Source organism: Mastigoproctus giganteus, chromosome 2 (genome assembly GCF_048544385.1).
Source record: "Mastigoproctus giganteus isolate SK-2022 chromosome 2, ASM4854438v1, whole genome shotgun sequence".
In the NCBI taxonomy this organism is placed as follows: domain Eukaryota; kingdom Metazoa; phylum Arthropoda; class Arachnida; order Uropygi; family Thelyphonidae; genus Mastigoproctus; species Mastigoproctus giganteus.
In genome coordinates, this window is record NC_143576.1 from 64598651 (window position 1) to 64621036 (window position 22386).

Consider the following 22386-nt stretch of genomic DNA (forward strand, 5'->3'; position numbering starts at 1 on the left):
ATGCTTACAGAAGCAGCAGGAACATGAGGATACTTTGAATGGGACTGCATATAAAAATGCTGTATTTGGCCTTTTCAAAAAAAAAAGTTTTAAACCTTTTTGATATGACAATGTATTTTGTTAATTTTCAGTTATTTTCTAACTTCCCACTTCATATTCAAATGGGCACATTTCAAATATTTGCCCACATTGTATAAAATTTCACTTTTGATTCAAGAATTTTTAACCCAAGAAACATTTTAAGTACGTTGCTTATTATCTTTATTATTTATGATCGGATCTCTAAATAAGATAACAGAATACTAAATGTTAAGGTGTGCAGCGATCCACAAATCGAGGATAAAGTGAAGAATCTCTGATGTGATAACGATTCAGAAGCCAAGTGATGAATCTCTCTAGTCCCAAACCATAGCCTCCGTGAGGGCAGCTACCATATTTTCTCTGAAATATAAGTAAATTCCTCTGTTTAATATCCTATTTTATTTATATATAAAACTGCATTAAATCATATTGTTTATATATCTTAATTATCAGTCCTAAAATGTAACTCCTAACAGACAATATATGAGGATTAGGAAGGTATTTTTTTTACTTCAAATGTTTTTAATAAATAAAATATCTGTTTAATGATCCAACAAATATTACATTATGTCAAACCTGCCCTAATATGGCATGTAGGCCAAGATGCACTAAGCCAAAATAAAATATATTAAGAATTACAAACAAATATAAACAGGTTACAGTATCAATACATATGAAATAAGATAGCAATAAATATCAATAAAAGTAAGTAAAGAATACAACTATATGGCAAACATTAAAAATGAATTTATAGGTCATGGTAAAGGTTTGGAAAAATTTAAAAATTTCTGACATTAAAAAATTAAAAATGAAATAAAACCTGCTTGAGGGTATATGGCTCAATCAGCTGGTTAAAAGCAGTTAAACCAAAAGGCATGCATGAATTAAATTCGGGAATTCAATGAAAATATATTTGACTGTTAAAAGTATCAGAGTTCAGATATTCAAACCTCTCTTGCACTTTGATGCCATGTTGAAGAAAGTTAATTTTTTTATCTCAAGTACTACTGGAATAGCATTTTGTCATCATTTGTCACAATTCAGGATCAGGATGATTATGATTGCAAAAAAAAAAAAAAAAAAAATATATATATATATATATATACAGAATTTTCTGCAATAAGAAAATAAATCCAATAGCCACTGACCAAGAGTTGTGGTGACCAAAGGTTTGTTGTTGTCTTTTAACAGTACTCATGCTGCACGACAAAAAAAAAAAAAAGTAAAAAAGGTTATAAAGAAAAAAAATATATATCAAAGTCATCAAAATAGTGAATCAAAAAGGCAGTTGCTCTGTGATGGAAAAAATATACCAAAACATTTTTAGGGTACTCCCTCCTCTTGTCAAAAAGACAGAGATCCAGCACGAACTTGGAAAGACTGAAGAGATAAAAAGTTTTAATAAAAACAGGGAAGTGATCTCTAAGACTGGGGCTATAAAGGTTTTTTTTAAAGTGCCAAATCTCCAAGTCATGTCATATGCTATTTTCACATCAAAGAAGATTGACCTAGGGTTCTTGTTTCAGAAAGCATCTAAGATAGCTGTTTCCAGACTAATTAAATGGTCCAAATTGGGCCTGTTCCTTTGGAAGCTGCACTACATGCTGCAGAAGTTATTTGCCTCCAGATACTATAGAGGGCGATTCACTACCAGTGCAGGCGCCTCCAGAGCCAGGTGGGAAGGAGCAGCAGTGCGTAGCACACGCTTCTTGATTAGACCGGGGTTTGAGCCCGTCACCACCAAATACGGAGGATGCTGAAAGGTCAGGGAATGACCACCGCATATCCCGGAGCAATATGGCCTTAGTTGCTAATGCTCCTAAAACCAAATAACAACAACAACAACTACCAGTGCGACAAACTTGCAGGAGGTGTAGGGGGCACAAAGACGAATCGGAATCACATAGCATTTCAGGGTCCAAAATGCCTTTTCATGCGGGAGGTCGCGTAAGCAAAGAAAAAGAACAGAAACAGCAACTCGTTAGTGTAACAGAAATCATTTTAAAGACAAGTTTTACATTGGCAAAAAACCATGCTGCAGAAGGTGTTTGAAAGTTTGACCAGAAGCAGTCACACAGGCTTCACAGCACCGCCGCATGGAGTCCCTAACGTTTTGGAAGATTCCTGGTGTCTCGAATCTTCCCGGCAGCTACAGAGATGCGAATGATGAGGTCTTCAGCTGAATCAACGGGGGTTTCGTACACCAGTGTCTTCATTTGACCCCAGCAAAAGAAGTCCAGGCATGATAGGTCCGGCGATTTATCAGGCCAATGAACCGGACCACGACGACCTATCCAATGCTGTCCAAATGTAACGTTTAGGTGTTGGCGGACATCACTGGTGTAATGTGGGGGAGCCCCATCATGCTGGAACCACATTGAGCGGTGCAATGACTGAGGAACATGTGCTTCTTCAATAAGTTCGGGCAGGACTTGCTGCAGAAAGATCAAGTATGCCCTACCGTCCAGATGAGGGGGTAGACGGTACGGTCCAATGAGGTGGTCTCCAACAATGCCGGCACATGTTCGCGCACCATGGGGGCTCTCCAAAGCCCACAAATGGGCGTTATTGAAGGTTCCCTCTCTTGTGAAACTTGCCTCATCCGTGAACAATATGGACACAGCAAATGCGCTGTCTGGCGCACTCTGTTGAAGAAACAAAGTAGCAAAAGTCCTCCGGAGTGGATAATCCACAGGCTCCAATGATTGGAGGCGTTGCAGATGGTATGAACTCATTTGGTTTGTTGACAGTATCCTCCATACAGTGGACTGGGAAATACCCAATCATTGGCCTATCGCTCGAGTACTCGTACTCGGATTGCCTTCTGCAAGACGTGGGACATTCTCCTCATTGTCTGGCGTCCTCGTCGTTTGCTCTCGATTCATGGTACCTCTCGTGAACCAACCAGTCTCACATAACCTTCTGTGCACATGTGAAAAAATCGTATGATGAGGAGCATGCCTGTGCAGGAAATTTTCCTGGTAGAAGCGCAGAGCGGCGCACCCTTTATAGTCCACAGTTCCACACGTGAGGTACATGTCGGCCAGTTCAATGTTTGAATACTCGTCCATCCTACTTCCTCGGGAACCAGTTCGCAAATGCTGACTTCCAGCGGGATCACTGTTCACGCGACCTCCCGTTCAACGTCCTCTACCGCATGACAAAGGCATTTCGGACCCTGCAATGCAATGTGATTCCGATTCGTCTTTGTGCCCCCTACACCTCCTGCAAGTTTGTTGCACTGGTAGTGAATCACCCTGTATATGATTAGGTGCTGACCACCTTTCTCTCCAGAAATTTGCGCAAACAACTAGCCATAACAATAGGACAATGGCTGGAACTTCAGGATCTTTTCCTGGCTTAGGAGAGGCAAGGATGATTGCCTTATGCCAGGAGTCTGGAAACTGCTCATGAAAGATCTTTTTATATAGAAAGAGTAGGAAATCCATAAATAAATATGATCTTTATCGTAAGGTTCAAAGGTACACGCAGGTACCAACGACTTCACAAAACCCTTTTAACCACCATGCCAGCGGTTAGCAGAGTTACTACCTCACTGGAAATACAAAGATTAAATTATAGCCAAATTATGTATGTATGTATGTACGTATATCTAGTATATATTTGCTTTCCTATTGACATTTGGATGGTTCTATTCTAAAGAAGGAATGTCAGAAACTTCAATACTTGGCCTGCGATGTGACAGTAATTTTGAAGGAACTTAAGCAAGGCTGGGATGTTGACACTATCAAATGCAGCTTATAGATCTAGATACATGATTGAAATTTCTTCTTTCTCCTCAAACGATCTAAGGATGGCATTGGTAGTCTAGTCAAAAATAGATTACTAACTGTTGACCTACTGTGCAAAGCATAATGAATTTGTTGAGGCCTGTGAGGGAGAATGTGCATGGTAAGTGTTTTCAGTACTGTTTTCTCAAGCAGCGAGAAATGGGTCTAAAACTGCTTGGCTTCAGTTGGCTGGGAAACTTTCAGGAGTGGCCTAACAGAATACATATTCCATGTTGGAGGGAAAATTTCTTTTAATATGGTATTAAAAATTACGAAGAGGGGATCAATTAGATATGGGCTGAAACATTTAATGATAAACTGTGGTACTTTTTATTACTATTAGCCATATGGTGCAAGGAACCTGAGGCTTATGCTGCACCAGCCAAAAAAAAAATTTGAGTTACCCTGAGAGAGAGAGAGAGAGTTTTTTGTTGATTCCCGCAGTATCAGTTGCAGGCAATTTATTAATCGCAGGTAAAAAGGTCCTGTCTTGTTGATACGATGGTTCCAAGTGCATTTCTGGGCACATCATTATAAAAACATGGGAATATCATTGGGATCATAGTGACTTTGCTGAAATCGTACAATATAGTGTCACCCAGACTTCAGGATCAAACTGTGAGGGCGGTTCGCAGTATAGGCATACCTTGCTAACATGTTGGGTTCAGTTTCTCCCACCGCCACGAAGCGAATATCGCCTTAAAGCGAATCACAGCCTTTTTTTCACTTACCAGTGCATATAAAAGCCTAAAAACATACCTACACTCTCATTTATTAAGTGTGCAATAGTGCTAGACCTAAAAAAAGATGCAAAAGTAAAAATGCTAAACTTAAGATTTTCGCCTTTTGCTTATGGTGACTGATGAATGAACATTTTAGAAGTAATTATGGAAAGAAGGCTGAAGGAGATAGCGAAGTTTCATCGCCTGAGCCTTCAACGAATCTAATTCTCTTTGCTGGTGGAGAGGTGTTGAATGGTAGGGCTACTTGTAGGCTGTTGAATGGTAGTGCTACTTGCTGTTGAAGGTTGGGGTGGCTGTGGCACTTTCTTAAAATAAGACACCAAATAAGTTTGCCATATTGACTGACTCTTATTTTCGCGAAGGATTTCTCTGTAGCATGCTATAGGAGAGAAGGCGCTGCGGTTGCGGAGGTAAATTGACCCATCAGAAAAAGGGCCCACGTGATGTAAACGGCGGACATCGGCCGACGGCAGCAGTGAGGATTTCTTGGCTTCAAAATCCATGGATATTGGATTCTTCAAGTTGTGTACAAATGAAAACAACTAGTATTATTCAGGTAAGCTTGTTATAGTTGTTTTTAGCTACTGTTGGTTTTTTGAACGCATTTACGTGCAGTACGATTGTTACAGCATTAGCGATCCAGTAATCTTCCAGTATAGCATCATGGGTCACCTTGCAAGACACTGTCAGCTCCAACCTGTCGTGAATCATATTCTGATGGAGCATGTGCAGTGCTTGCTGAATTAAAAAAAATGAAAAATAAGATCTTTCAGTAATTGTATACTTTTAAAGTGTTTAACGCATCATGGCCAGATCGCAAGTTACTATTGGCTCTGACTTGATTGAGCATGTGCAATGCTCACTGCATCTGCTGGTCTATATCCTGGCAATGTACTTACGTACTCAGTATTTTTTTTTCCTCATCTATTCTGGGAAAATAGTTATTTCAGCGTGTTTTCAGAAAGAATAAAAAACAATTTCCTGACTATATAAGAATTTGATAGTGTTTGGGTAAGGTGCATTGAGTACTCGTGATGAATACAGAACATCTGTAAAAGCCAGGGCCTTCCAAATGCTTCATTGTCACTCAGAGAGAGAAGTAAGATACATTACTACGCTGTGCCTTCACCAATGCCTTTTTTGTTTTTTTTTTGATGGAGAGCAGCCAGCCAGAATACTGTGGACAGCCTGGCTCACCTTGCAGAAATGATGGTGGGCAACGTGGAAGCGCACTAGGGGCTCTCCGGCCCAGAAGCCAGATCAGAACCCAACACAACACTTTTCTGGCTTTTACAGGGTTCTGTATTCATCACAGGAGTACTGGATGTGTCTTACCCAACACTATGCCACAACTGACTATGCCGAATTTCCCCAGCATATCAGGCACATTGTGAAGGTTGTCTTCAGTGTATATGCCATCTCTTTAGTGCAAAAGATTACATACTTACACACATTAACACATGTCCTTTTGTACTTAAATTTAATGGGTATACAGGCTCATTCTCATTATAAGTACTTTTTCCTGCAGAAGAACCTTATGACAGAAAGGTGTCGCCTACAGAAGGACAAGGCCCTTATGACTGAAAGGCAAGTGTGTCTTATATGTTAATTGGTAACACTGCAATGTGCTATATATACAAATAATCACAAAATATAGTCATATTATTTTTAGGCAATACAAAATGTCAGTGTTATTATTAATTAAAAATTAATAATTACCTATTTCCATTATTGTTTTTATAATTACTTACTTTTATTTTTATAATCAAATTCTTATATAGTCAGGAAATTGTTTTTTATTCTTTCTGAAAATGCATCGAAATAGCTATTTTCCCAGAAAAGATGAGAAAAAAAATAAAAATTACCGTGAGTACCTAGTATACTGCCAGAATACAGACCATCAGATACGATCGCGCGTGCTCTATGACAATTCACAACACACAAACCAGAAGATAGAGTGAGTGTTGCACATGCTCAGTCAAGTCGGAGCTGATAGTAATTTGCAATCTGGCCATGATGCATTAAACACGTTAAAAGTATACAACAATTACAGAAAGTTCCTCGATTTCATTATTCTTTCTGAAAATAAAGAAAATTACTCTAAATTCTTTCTGAAAATTGATTAAAAGTATAAAAATTACTGAAAGATCCTATTTTTCATTATTTTTAATTCAGCAAGCGCCACACATGCTCCGTCAGAATTACAGGATCGGTGACTAGTCGGAACTACTCCATCAGAATACAATTCACAACAGATTGGAGCTCACAGTGACTGTGACCCATGATGCTATACTGGAGGATTACCAGCGATCCTACTATTGCAGATTGTGATATTGGAATGCCTCAGAATTCCAAAAATTTGGATAAATTTTTTGATCAAAATAGATGGATACATGTTATTTGTGAGGGGAAATGTGAATTTCAGCTTAGATTAAACATATACTTGCGTACAAGAGTACTTTTCTTTGTGCGTGACTGTTTTTCCACCAAAAGAGCAAGGCAGAACTAGGCAAACATTTGGCGCGAGCGGATGGGTAAAATTAGATTTGTTTTTTTTTTCTTTTTCTTTTTTGGCTGATTCTATATAAGCTTGCTTTCTTGCATCATGTGCCTTTACTAATGCTGATTGTAAAAATGGGAAATATTGCATCTTGGGTTTTAATAGGCCTATGACTATAAAAAATACTTTAAATTACTGCCCTGGATATAAGGAACATTCTAATCATTGCAAAGACCAAAACTCAAGGGAAAAAACTGAAAAATCAAAAAATATTGATCATGATCCTGATTTGAAGGAGCTGCCTGATTGCGAGGTGCTAAACAATGAAGAAACAGCGACTTAGAAGCTTGCCACCTCAATGTAAAAAGGGCTAGAAAAGGAAAAAACCAGATAGAAAATACAGATCAAAAGGTAACAAAAATAGTTGGAGAGGAAATTTCACCTTATAAATCAAATAGAGGATCCTATAAGATAAATTAAATAAATGAAGCTGTTCCTAGAACAGTTCCTTCATAAACAGTTCCTAGAAGCTGTTCCTAGAACAGTTCCTTCAGTTTTGGAACATAGAGTGGTTGAACTTAATACAGAAAACAAGGTATAAACAGTGACTGAAGAAGAATAATTATAAAGAAATAAATACTTTGATTTATGCCCAAGTAGCAAGGGCCACCAAAGCAGATTCATCACAAACTAAACAAACCAATAATAAGACTAAATAAATGCCAGAGGCAAAAGAAACAAACAATAATTATGAAGGCTAAGTTTGACTCTACATACAAACCCAGCAAGGCAGTCAGGGATACTCTCATGATAAAATTAAAACCTCATTTGAAAGTTGTTGTTGTGTTTAACGACACATAGGCTGCTAGGGCTATATTGTGTCTTTCTAATAGTGAATATAACTATATTTTATGATATATTCCTATACGATTTAGGAAAATAAATAGTTCTTTTTCATTAGAATCATCACCCAGAATCTGTAATAAATTTATTGATGACTGTGTATTAGCTATTGATTTAAAGGTGTTTAAGCGGATATTTTGAAAGTAGGGACAGTCCACTAACAAATGGCGAATGGTCAGTTGTACTTGACAGAATGTACATTGTGGAGCGCCGTCATTAGTTAATAGATATAGGTAAGTGAGGCGAGTATGCCCAATCCTTAGCCTTCCTAAAATCATTTCATCTTGCCTGTTTTTTCTGAAGTTGGATTGCCATAGCTTTGGTTCCGGTTTTATTTGGTAGAGTTTATTTCCTGGATAACCTTTCCAGATTAATGACCAGCTGTTATAACATGCTTTACGGATAATGTATTTGTAATCTGTATATGGAACTTGAAAATTCTGCGAAATGGTGGTTTCTGGTTGTTTGGCTGCATGATCCGCTCTTTCATTGCCAGCTATTCCAGAATGTCCTGGGATCCAGCAGAATGTCACAGTTTGGTTTAATTCCTTACAGGCAAGTAGCTTAGAACGAATCAGTTTTATTACAGGGTGAGAAGAGTTGTTACCACTTATTATAGCAGTGACAGCACTGAGTGAGTCGGTGTATAGTAAAGTGGTCGTAATTAAAAATTCAGTTATCCGATCAAGAGCTAAATTAATAGCATAGAGCTCAGCAGTAAAGATACTGCATTCTGTTGGTAATGAAACAGAAATGGTGAATGAAGGGAAGATTGTTGCAGCACCTACTTGGGTCTCAGTTTTTGATCCATCTGTATAGATTTTACAAGCCTCTGAGTTAGAAGAGTGAGTTTCATGTAACTGTGCAATATTGGATGGGGACAAGGCGTTCTTACCCCACTGTTGAAAATAGTTGTCGTAATTAACAGAAATATTTTTCCAAGGCGGATCAGGAGGTGTCATGTCCTGAAATATATTGCAGATGTCTATATTCCATGCTTGAGTGATTTCTTTAAGTCTAAGTGCAGCAGGTCGGTTTTCATTTGGCTTACTGTTGTAAAATGACTCCCATTTGGTATTACACAGATATTTCCAACTAGGGTGGGAGGGAAGACTGCGAATTTTTGTGGCAAACATCAAAAGTAATGTTTTCCTCCGAAGATGTAAAGGTGGCTCATGACCTTCGATAAAGGCTCCGAACAGGGGAGGTTCTGAAAGCCCCTAGAGAAACTCTCAGTGTACTGTGCTGGATCGTGTTTAATCGCTCTAAAGTAGTTCTTCTCGCAGAGTCATACACTGGAGAGCCATAGTCTAAGCGAGATCTGATGAGGGCTCGATAAAGATGGATCAGGGTATGTCGATCAGCACCCCATGACATAGATGACACACACCGGAGAATATTCAACTTTTTCAAGCAGATAGTTCTAAGATAAGCTACATGTGCTTGAAAGTTCAGTTTCTTATCAAGTACGAGGCCAAGAACACGGACAGTGTGAACAAGAGGAATTGAAATGTTATTGATTTTTAGCTCAGGATCGGGATGCAGTGACTGTAATTTGCAAAAATGAGTAGTGGTGGATTTCTGCTCAGCTAGGCGGTATCCATTACGTAAGGTCCACGATTATATTCTGGAAAGAGCAATTTGTAACTGTCTTTCAACAGTATTCATACTTTGTGACTGGCAGGATATGGTGAGGTCATCTGCATACATGTATATTTGTATGGATTTTGGAAGTTCTTCCAATATGTGGTTGACCCGAATAGCAAATAGGGTAGCGCTCAGTATGGAACCCTGAGGAACACCCTCTTCTTGAATGTGAGTTGTTGATAGCACCTTTTGGTATCAGACTTGAAAGGTGCGTAACCTTAAAAAGTTCTGGATGAATTGTGGAAGGTAGCCTCTCAGCCCCAACTGATGTATATCTTTAATAATACCATGATGCCAAGTGGTATCAAATGCTTTCTGAATATCTAGGTTCACCATCACCAGATGTTGTCTCATGACAAAAGCGTTACCGTATGTTAGATTCAATTTTGAGTAGTAAATCTAGGGTAGATCTGTTTTTACGGAAGCCATATTGGTGATCGGAAAGAACGTTTTGGGAGTTTAGCACCCACATGAGCCTCTTATGCACCATCCTTTCAAAGATTTTGCCCAAACAGCTTGTCAAGGATATTGGTCTGTAATTCTCAACTATGGAAGGATCTTTACTTGGTTTTAGAATAGCACAAATGTAGGAATGACGCCATGAGAGAGGATATGTATTTTCTGAGAAGATCCGGTTATAAAAGAGTAACAGTATGTAGAGATCGGCTTCACATAGATTCTTCAGCATACTGTAGTGAATGCCGTCTGGTCCTGCTGCACTGTTTGGAGATTTGCTCAAGGATTCTTTGAGTTCAGCTATAGAAAAGGGTTGATTATACGGAAGTGAGAGTCTAGTTGAAAAACTAAATTTATAACGTTCAACAGATTTAATGCGTTGAAAGGAGGTGACATAAGAAGAGGAGGCGGAAATGTTATAGAAAGATTCTGCTAAAGCATTTGCAATGTCAGTAGAAGAGGATAGGTCCTGCCCATTCCATTGCATTATTGGGGACTGCTGCGGAGGAAATTTTCCATTGAGAGCTTGTATTTTTTTCCATATAATTCGAGTGTCAGTATTTTTGTTAATAGTTGATGCAAAGCTTATCCAGGAGTCACGTTTTGCTTTCTTCCTAATATGCCTTGCTTTTGCTCCGAGTTTTTTGTATAAAATTAGGTTGGCAGTAGTTGGGAATTTGCGGAACCGGTTCCAAGCACGGTATTTTTCTACTTTTGCTTTAAAGCAATCCGTATTCCACCACTGGTTTTTGTGTACATGTTTGCATTGGTCTGATTTTGGGATGGAAATTTCTGCTGCATATAGGATTTGGCTGGTAATGTGGTCAGTTACATCATCAATATGTTGATGTTGAACATATTGAGTGTCGAGAAGGACACAAGCTGAGTAGTTTACCCAGTCTGCTTTATAAAAATTCCAAGAAGTACGGCCTTTTGGACATGACACAGCCTGGGTTTCAATTGAATTGATAATAGGAAAATGGTCACTGTGGAATGGTTCATTCAACACTAACCATTTCATGCTTGCAAAAAGAGATGCTGAACAGATGGACAAGCCTATGGCTGAAGTAGTACCTGTAGATAGTTGTATATAAGTTGGAGAGCCAGAATTCAGCAGAGTCAGGTTATGGTTATCCAGGAATGATTCAATTAATTGGTCTCTCCTATCCATGGTGGAAGATCCCCACAATGGATGGTGGCCGTTGAAATCACCGAATAAGCAGACAGGAGGCGGCAGTTGTGCGATTAGATGTCAAGTTCAGCTAGGGAGCAAGGATAATTGGGCGAGATATAAATGGATGCAAGCATTAATGATATTCCCGATGCCACCCGAACTGCAACAACTTCTAAGGAGGTTTGTAGCTGGAGATGTCTTGACGGTATAGTAGATTTTACAAGAACAGCTACGCCCCCACGGGCAGGACCATCAGAATCTCTGTCTCGTCTAAACATGGTGTAATTTTTGAATCTGAGAGAGACTTTTGGTGATAGAAATGTTTCCTGTAAGCATACACCTACTGCATTTGTTTGAAAAATGTAAATCACTCAGGTCATCAAAATTACTACGTAATCCTCTACAATTCCATTGTATGAATTTATTCATTGTTTGGATTTCATTGAATAAGATTGATCTGACTGTTTTTTCTGAGAAGGTTTCAGTCTGCTTTGTTTTGATTTTTCATTCTTTGAAAAGGTTGGGCGTCCTGTTTCTATGGTATCATTAGCATATAATTCTAAAACTGACTCTTCATCCTCTGGTTGAATATCAATTTCCATTTTCCTATTGCATTGTTTCCCTTTTTCTTGGTCTTCAACATTTGCTGATTTTGCTGTTTCGGGCAATGATGAGATAGCATCAGTTGGGATACTAATTAGTGTATTGTTAGTCTCATTGACTGTAAGTTTCTTTTTGGATGTTAGCAGTGCAGTTTTGGCCCAGGTGGAAAAAGAACTGCTTGGTTCGATGGAGACATCTGTTTGTGTTGCAATTGAGCGGCTACTTCTGGTTACTGATGCATATGATCTGCTAGGCATGGTTAACAGCACTTGCTTTCTTGCTTCAGGATATGTGACTTTATGCTCCACTTTATATTTCTGGATTTTTTTTCCTGTTTTCCAGAGATCACATGCTTTAGAAAATGCAGGATGGCTTCCTTTACAGTTTGGGCAAGTAGGAGTGGAAGCTGTACACTCTCCTCGGGAATGCTCCTTTGAGCTACAAATAGGACCCACAGCATCGCCTCTGCATGCAGTCTGTGCATGGCCGTACTTCTGGCACTTAAAGCAGCGAATGGGATTCGGGATGTAAGGTCGAATCTTGCAGTTTAAATAACCAGCTTTGACAGAAGATGGAAGATTTGGAGTGCTGAACGTCAAAATAATGGACCTAGTTGGTAGTAGGTTCCCATCTTTTTTGGTCATTATTCTCCGTGCATGTGTCACCTTTTGTTCGCTAAGCTCTTGTACTATTTCTTCTTCAGAAACAGTTAATAGGTCCCATTCACTGATAACGTCTTTAGACGTGTTCAGGGTGTTATGGGGCGTAACTGACACTGGAATATTGTTGAATGTTGTTAAATTTAACAATTTTTCTGAATGAGATGTTTTTGCTGCTTCAATTAAAAGGTCCCCTGGTTGCAGACGCTTCACCATTTTAGGGGATCCAACAACCGATTCTAAACATTTCTGTATCAGAAAAGGTGATAGCTTGCCGACAGGTTGTGTGGACAATGAGTGCATTATAAGAAATGCTGGCAGATCTGAAATCTGTTTTTCCATCCGAAGTCTCTTCGGACGATTGGACTCATGTTCTGAGACAGATTTAACAACTTTGCCGCCTGTGGGCTCCAGAGATGGATATTCATTGCAATCCATTGTTGCTCCTTTTAGCCCTGGAAGAGGGAAATCCTTCTCCCAGATTACTGGCCCCACCACGTGGAGGCAGGAGCGGTGCCAACCAGTGACCAAGCGATCAGCACCAGAGGAGAGCAGTACGTTGCTAGCAATGGCAGTAATGTTGCAAGCGGGGTTAGCAGTAACATTGCTAGCGTTGTAGCAGTGACGTTGCTCAGCGAGGGAAGCAGTGACGTTGCAAGCGGTCAGCAGTGACGTTGCTCAGCGAGGGAAGCAGTGACGTTGCGAGCGTTGGAGGATTTATGAAAGCACTAGTACTCGCCCTAGGAAAAACGCTAGAAAATCGCACTAGAAAGATCGCTTGGGAACTATCGCTTGGCACTCGGGGCCCTCATTTGAAAGAAATAAAAGTGAATAATGTGAGAAAAATAAAAGACAATGGAGTTTTAATTGAAGTAACAGATAGAGAGAATGTTAAAAAGATTGAAAGCAACCCAGAGGTAGTAAAATTGGGACTGCAAATAGAAAAGCCAAGGGGCAGGTACCCCAACATCATTATATTTGACATCCCTGAGACAACTCTGGAAAGAGATCTTATGTTGGGTTAGTTAAATTAAAGCAAAAGGTATTTTCCTTCTTCTGGGCTCTCTTCTTGGTGCTTTTAAGAAAGTAGAGCAGTTAACAGAAAAGATAAGTAAAAGAGAAAACAAGTAAAACTCAGTTCAGGAGAGATAAATGCTTTTTAAATGCACAAGAATTGCCTGGCCACAGAAACACTTTGCATCCAGGGCTGCAAAGTGGTGGTATTGCACCGGTGGATGAGCGTTATCTACCACCTAATATTGCTTGGTAACACAGGGGGGACAGTATTCATCTATGTGGTGTAGGCACTACACCTCAACCCCTGCTTACATTGGTTCACACCTGGGTGGTCATCTCCAGTATACTTGGTGCTGTACTTCAAGACTTGCACGTGGAGGCTATATCCAGGCTAACAGTCCCACCATTGTGAAGATGCAAGCAGAGGATATGGATGCCACAGAATGACCAGACTTAGCCGCAATTCAGTCCACTTGACTTTAGTGTCATACGAATATCAGTTTTATCAGTGTTTTACACTCCCACGTAGCAAGCCTAGAGACATACCTGAGAGAATGTCTATGGCAGCCTCAATGACCATTATATATTATTTTATTGACAAATTAAATACATTTAATTTGTCAATAAAATAATATTATAAATAAATAACAGGACTGCTGAAGAAGCAGGACTAGATAATTTGACCTTTTTCCTGAATTTGTGCAACTTTTTTCTTAACCTTTTGAAAATTCTGGAGGCAACAGATAATTGACTCTCTCGTAAATATTAGATCTTAAAAGACTAGAGGGGGACACATCACTGAACACATATTTGTGAAATGAATTAAATGTTTTCAGAAGTGGAGGGGGGGGGAGTCCTTTCTCCAAAAAGCTGGAGGAGAGAGATAGTGATAAAATTTTTATATATGATATAAACACAGCAACCATACTATACCCAACTCTAATCTGTGTCTCTGCTAAATGAAATAAAATTAATTTCTAATATATATATATTTTTTTTCATAATTAAAATTATTGAAATTTCTACTACGGCATTATTATTCTTTTCTGAAATTTATATTTTCAGTCTTTTATACTGTGATGTTTTAGTCCTGCAGTGTTCTGACATGAAGACACTACTGTTGCTTAGTATCACAGAGGCTTAGCCATTACTCTGTAGTCTTCAGTATATGAGGACCTTGGACTTGGGGTATGATATTAGTTTTTTTCACTTCCAGGTAGCAGCCCAAGCTATCACCACTGGAACATAGTCATGACAAACTGCAGCAATCTAATACATTAGTAGGGTTAGTGTTCAAACAAACAGGAATGTATCTTTCATGTCTATACCTTAGTTGACTTTATCTTTAGGTTCTTATGTGTACTACAGATATTCATAAACTCTAAACAGCAGGATTTCCATTATAATGACAAGTGCTATCTAAAGAGGAACTGAATGATCACTCAAAAAGTTAGCATGCATGACTGTTAAATGCTGACATTGCTATAAAGTTTTGAATTATACATTTGTTTATAGGTCAAGGTTATCTGCCTGTTCTCTTTGGCAGTTAACTAAAGGTCTCTGTTTCACACAAAGAGAAACAGATTAATTCACCTGAAATTTTTGTAGGAATCAACAACTGCTTCACCTGCCCTGTTAAGCATCAAGACATTTTGTAATTGGAGAAGAATTCTTCTTTAAATCAAAAATCTCAGAATAAAAAATAATTAATCAAAAATCATTTAAAAAAAGGAATTAAAAGACAATCCTACATTAAATTGTTTGCAATTTAATGCAGGACTATCTGTATTTTTTTTTTTATTCTTTTAAGATCTGTGACTTTTTCTTTGAAAAAAAGGACAATACATTTACACTTGAGAGCAATCATCAAACAAATTCTTAGTTTATGAACTTCCAATTTCCCCCAACCAACGTATAACATATTATTGAATTGGAAAGAAAACACAATCCAAAAAGCTTCCCCTCAGGGAATTACTGTACATGAATAAGTGTCACTAAATAATTTAATAACTAGTTCTTGGAACAAAGGGTAAACAGACTTTTACTAATTCTGTCCTCTTCCTACAGCACGAGGTATATAACACACATATATAAAGAAATTTGTGCAATTCTTCTTATACTGTAATTATTAAAACACTAATGACACTGCTTTAAGCTGATGAAGAATAAGTTCAATAATTTGTAACACACTGCAGAAAAAAGAACTCATAGCAAAAAAAAAACCCACTTTAACCAGAATTAAAACATAAAAGGAGAAACTTAACACCTTACCTGATCTGTATACCAGTAGTAATTCTTTGGATCAATACCCTCTTTCTTGTAGCTTTCTAGTAATTCACTCAAGTTCCACATCCTCAGTGAACCTCCCACAATTTCTCCTACACCAGGCATCAGTACATCCACCTATATAGTAAAATAAACTTATTATTAATCAATTATATTTTTCTATATATGAGAATTAAATCATTTCACAAAGCAATCAAATATGGCATATAGTGTTATTTAAATGAAGTAGTCATGCACAGGACCTTACAGGTGCTTCCCCAAATTAACTAATCACACATTACCCTTAATTAATGATTAAAAATTTGAAAAAAACTTTTCCATCTTCCTAAATACAGTAAAACATTTACTGCAATAGCTTCTGAATTTTATTTTTTTTTACCATTTTCACAGGGAAATTAAATGTGAGCACCTGTCAGATGGCCGTGCAACCATCTTTGTAACTATTTTGTGTTGACTAATGTGGGAACCAATATATGCTGACGTTGCTATAAAGTTTTGAATTATACATTTGTTTATAGGTCAAGGTTATCTGCCTGTTCTCTTTGGCAGTTAACTAAAGGTCTCTGTTTCACACAAGTTGCTGTAATTTGTCATTGCTATCACATAAATAAAACAACTGGTGGTACTGCACCAGTTTATGAGAGTCATCTACAGCATACAATTTATCAAGTGATATTGATGAAGCTATATAAGGTTTAATGTTCAAGTTTGCAGACAATATGAAGGTTGTTAATGACAGTAATAACAGAATGCTACTGCAACACAACAGAAAAAAGTTGGGCAGATTGGGTGAGAAGTGGCAAATGAAGTTTAACATTGACAAATGCAAAGTACTGCATAAGAATAGCAGTAAACCCAGAGTAGTACCAACTGTGCAGTACTACACTCAGGGTAGTGGAGAATGAAAAGAGGGGTAATTGTGCAGTCAGATATAAAGTTTTCAGAACAGTGAAGACAGACTGCAAGAGCAGTTTATGGGGTCTTGTCATTAATATACAGGAACCTTTCTAGCAGGATAAGGAGGTGATAACCTTTTGTATAAGGCAATGGTCAGGCCATGCCTTGAGTACTATGCACAGGTCTGGAGGCCTCATTTTAGGTAGAATGTAGAGTTGCTTGAATGAGTACAGAGGAGGGAAATGAGATTGGTGATTGGAAAAAAGGGTTGCTCTTACCAAGAAAGGCAAAAGGTTTTGGAAAAAAAAAAGTTTCTGTAAATTGCAGTGTCTGGAGACTAGGCATCTGCAAGGTGATATGATTGAGCTGTATAAGGCTTTGAATGGTTTGAGCAGGCTCAGTGCTGATGGGTTCTTCCTCTTGCTCAGATGACGAACCTGAGAGGTCAAACTCAAATTGAAGAAAGACGGTTGTAGACTAGATGTGTGGAGATTTGCCTTTAGCCAGCAGGTAGTTGATTGCTGGAACAAACTTCCATCTATTATTGTGGACATCAATAGCTTAAATAAATTCAAGGAAGAACTGGAAAAAATTTTGGACAAAATAGATGGGTGAATTGGGAAGTGATTTTTTTTTTTTTTTGGCTGATTCTGTTTAAGCTTGTTTTCTTGCATTCTATGCCTCTGCTAATGCTAATATTTCAAAGCAGTAGGAGCTTGTGTACTGAGTGTATGCTTTATTGAGTTTTGTTTATTGTATTTTATTTATTTATTATTTGTTTTAATTATTGTTGGTACTTTACATAGTGCCAACAATAATTTGTATATGAGTTGTCTAATTATTCAGATAATATTAGAAATATTTATAAAGAAATAACTTTAACAAATTTAACTCTTCTAGTCACGTCTTGAGTTCTCTACAACACACGTGCAGGTCATTGATCACAAAGTCTAAGCCCAAAATCTCTTTTTAGTATCCATGGTGTTTTATATTAATTTGCTTTCTCCATTAGTTGTGATATTACTTGAAGGTGATCTATAGTTGAGAATCCTGTTATAATGCCAGCTTGCTTTTTCATTAGAATACTTGATTCTCATCAAGTATTCTTTTTAATCTGTTACTAATGACCCACGTGAACAACTTGTAGGTGGGGACAACAGGCTAATTGGTCTATAATTTCCAATTTCTGATTTATCTACTTTCTTATGCAGCAAAATTATAATTGCATTATTCCACTCCTTTGGCATCACACCTTTCCTAATGTATTTTGTGCCAGTTTCTGTGTCATGTCTCTTCCTCCCAATTTTAACAACTCTACAGTAACTTCATCTTCCCCCGGGGCTTTCTGATTCTTCATTTTCTTCAACGCATATTCTACCCCATCAGGAAGAATATCGGGTATGTCATATGTGTTGCTAATTTGCAATCCATCTTCCCCACTGCTGGCATCATTCCCTTTCTCTTTATATAATTCTTTGCAGTAGTCTTTTGTTATTTTAATTATGCCTTCTCTGCTACACCATTGCTATCCTTCAGTTTCAGTATCACTTGTCTTTCTGTGCTACTGCTCATGGCTGCTGATTTAAGTCCATTGTTTTCCCTTAATGCTTGTTCTACTTTTCTTGTGCTAAATGGATAAAGGGGTGGTTGAGGGGGAGAAGACAGAGAGTGGTAATCAATGGACACTGCTCATCGTGGACTAATGTTATTAGTGGAGTCCCTCAGGGCTCAGTGTTGGGTCCATTATTGTTTTCTGTATTTATAAATGATATTGATGATGGTATATCAAGCTTAATGTCCAAGTTTGCAGACGATACAAAGGTTGGCAGGGTTGTCAAGGACACTACTGACACTATGCTGCTGCAACAGGATCTGGAAAGGTTGAGCAGATGGGCTGAGAGGTGGCAAATGAAGTTTAACATTGACAAATGTAAAGTACTACACATGGGGAAAAAGCAACCCTAGAGCAACGTATCAACTCTGTGGTACTACACTGACAGTGGTAGAGAATGAAAGGGACTTGGGGGTGGTTGTGCAGGCAGATATGAAGTTCTCTGAGCAGTGCAGACGGGCTGCAAGAGTAGCTCATGGAGTATTGTCAATGATATACAGGAATTTTTCCAGCAGGGATAAGGAGGTGATTATTCCCTTGTATAAGGCAATGGTCAGGCCACACCTAGAGTACTGTATACAAGTCTGGAGGCCTCATTTCAAGAAGGATGTAGAGCTGCTGGAACGAGTACAAAGAAGGGCAACAAGATTAGTGAATGGAACAAAGGGGTGCTCTTATGAAGAAAGGCTTAAGTTTTGCAAATTACAGTGTCTGGAGACTAGGCACCAGCGAGGTGATCTGATAGAGGTGTATAAAGGCTTGAATGGTTTGAGCATGCTCAATGCTGATGGGATTCTTCCTCTAGCTCAGAATAATCACCTGAGAGGGCATAAATTCAAATTGAGGAAAGACAGATGTAGGATAGACATGCGGAAATTTGCCTTTAGCCAGAGGGTGGTGGAACAGACTTCCATCCTTTGTAGTGGAGGTTGATAGCCTAAATAAGTTTAAGGCTCAGCTGGACAGGTATTTTCGAACAGAGGGGTGAAGTGGAAGAGGTTTTTTTTTTGGCTGATGCTGCATAAGCTTGCTTTCTTGCGTCAAATGTCTCTACTAATGCTAAGTTTTATAATGCTAAGTACTGAGCTCCAGTTAATCTTCTAAATGCCAACTGTAAATTTATTAAAGAATTAGTTAATGTAGATACATTAACTACGATTCTTTACTATACCTCAGGGTTTCAGATCTGTGTACGTAGGGAGCAAAAAAAAAAAAAAAAAAAAAAAACCGACTTAAATCCTGAGTCTCTTTCTAATGGCTTTGCACAACTCTGTATATTCAATTTTGTCGTTGTCAGTGTTTATCTTGCTAATCATTTGTCAGCTTTGGTTCATCAGGACAAGTGTTTCTTGAATAATTTTTTCTTCTTTGAATTTCTTTTTACATATAGGTTTCATGGGCTTTATCATTTTCAAAAAGTTGTATTCTTCGTTGCTATCTTGGTCCTGAAAGGTCTGCAGTTCTTAAGTTCCAGCAAAACATCAAAGGAAGATACTGTTGGGATTTCAGAGACGTCGTGTCACACAGATATAAGGAATGCAGAACTGGAATTTGAGGAGTAAAATGTGCACAGGAAGGATAGACAGGCAAGAGGGGTTATGCTATTAGTTAAGAAAAACAAAATAGAAGGAGGTGCAGCCAGTCGACATAGCTGGACAGTGCAGTGTCGAGTCAGTTTGGTGTGACATAAACCCTGGGAAATCAAAATTGAGAAGAGGAGTGTGTTATAGGCCTAACAACTCTGATGAGTATAATAAAAAACTGTACAGTGAAATAGAGTGAGCCAGTAAATCAGAGAGTCTTATAATGGGGGATTTTAATTTCCCGGATATTGACTGGAATTTGTGGGTTGGTCACACACACACGCTAGCAACGCTTTGGTGGATTTATTGGATGATTGTTTTCTACATCAGCACGTTTGGAAGGCAACTAGAGGGAGTATTACTCTTGATCCGATTATCAGTAGTGACTCTTCATGCATTAAGAATCTGCAGATAAAGGAACCACTAGGGGGCAGTGATCACAGTGTGCTGAAGTGGGATTTACTTTAAGAGGTAACTACCATTAAGGGTAAAGGGAAAAGTTTTTGCTTTCGTAAAGGCAACTAAGGAGGTCTGAGAAAGTATTTAAATTCTATATGGTGGGACCAACTCATGATGTTACCAACAGCAAATTCAAAATGGGAAGCATTCAAAGAATTAATCTTGGAAGCTACTAGGCTTTACATACCAACAAAGAAATATTGTTCAAGGTTTAGGCCTAAATGGATAACAGATGAATTAATGAGACATGTGGCAGAGGGAAAAAAATGCATGGGATACATATAAATTAATGGGTAACATGGAAGGCTACGATAGATATAAGCTGGTCTATAATCAAGTCACAAAGGAGGTTAGGCAGGTAAAGGTAGATTATGAGAAATCTTTGGCAAAGGATGCAAAGAAAAACAGCAAATAAACAGCAAAGAGTTCTTAAACTATAAAAGGAAAGGGATGAATCAGATTGGTCCACTGGATATCGATGGTTCAACTCATGTATTAATGATCTTAGTAAAACACTTCCCACCATTCCCAAAACGCTCCATCCAATTCTTCCTGTGGTCTTCTGTCAAAAGGATGTCAGAAGGATTTTGACGAATCTTGATGCTAAGAAAGTTCCAAGTGCTGATGGTATTTCACCACTTGTTCTCAAAACCTGTGCTCCTGAACTTACTCCTGTTCTTTACTGCCTTTTTTCACTTTCTTATTCCAAAGGTGTTTTTCCTTCTGCTTGGAAATTTGCTCATATCCAGCCAGTTCCTAAAAAAAGGGTGATAAATTCCTCCCATCTAGTTATCGTCCCATTGCAATTACTTCTACCCTTTCTAAAGTAATGGAGAACACAATTAACTACCAAATCTTAAACAACCTAGAAACCTTCTGTCTGATAAACAATCGCCAGTGGATTCCATCAGTGTCGATCCACTGGTGATATTCTGGCCTATGTTACCCATTTATGGACTAATTAAATGGAAAAGTTCAGTAAAACACAAGCAGTTGCTCTTGACATCTCAAAGGCTTTAGATTGTATTTGGCACAAAGGTCTTCTAAACAAGCTTCCATCTTATGGTTTCTCAACTGTTTTTTTTTACAGGTCATCCAGTTTTCTCTCTGATTTCTCACTGAGGAATCAGAGAGACAAATCGCACTGAGGGTGATGGCATATGTCAAAATTCTCCACTAATGCTGGTGTTCCCAAGGTTCGGTTCTTTCCCTCACTCTTTTCCTCTTGTATATTAATAACCTTCTTCCATTGACTGGAAATCCTATCCATAGTTTTGCCGATGATAGCACATTGCATTCCACTTTCCATTTTGAGAAACCTTGCCCTGCCCAATCAGCTTCAACTTCTCGAATATCCACTACCAATTCCTAAAATGCCGATCTCCAGGTAATTCTCCAGTGGGGCAAAGACAACTTAGTCGATTTCAACCCTTCTAAAACTCAGTCTTGTCTTATATCTCACAAAAAGGATTCTTCTTCTCCCATGCTTATCTTTGGTGACACTCCGATTTCAAGGCAAAATGATATATCTCTTTTGGGGATTACCCTAACTTCTAATCTCTTTTGGCACAAGCACATTACAAATATTGCTTCCTCTCCATCTAAAAGAGCTGTTCACTCTGTACAAATCGCAAATCCTCCCTACCATGAAATATTATTCCTTCATCTGGGGTGGTGCTCTCGAAACCTCTTTCAGGCTTCTAGATTCCATTCAGAAGAGGGCAGTTAGGTTAATTAATGACTCCTCTCTAAAGAGTCTCTCCATTAGCTGTGTCATAGATGTATTGTTTCTGCTGCATACCTTTTCTACAGATACTTCCATGGGCACCGTTCTTCTGAATTGGCTTCTATAATTCCTGCTCTCTCTTTTCAAAACAGTCCGAACAAGTTCCGCCACCAGCCAACATCCATTTACTGTCCAATTTCAAACTCACAGAACCAACTTTTTCATCCTCGTTTATTCATTCAACTGCCA

The 22386-nt window shown here is 38.4% G+C and overlaps 1 protein-coding gene across 1 annotated transcript in view; it reads right to left on the reverse strand.

The window, feature by feature from the left end:
* Positions 1–253: 253 nt before the first annotated feature.
* Positions 254–22386, reverse strand: part of AsnRS (asparagine--tRNA ligase) — a 384567-nt gene continuing 362434 nt past the window's right edge. The window contains exons 15-16 of the mRNA XM_090368498.1: positions 15846–15977; positions 254–441 (exon numbers count right to left, since the gene is read on the reverse strand). Of these exons, the coding sequence (XP_090224624.1) occupies positions 310–441; positions 15846–15977 (264 nt within the window). The 3' untranslated portion in view covers positions 254–309. The remainder of the gene's footprint in view (positions 442–15845; positions 15978–22386) is intronic.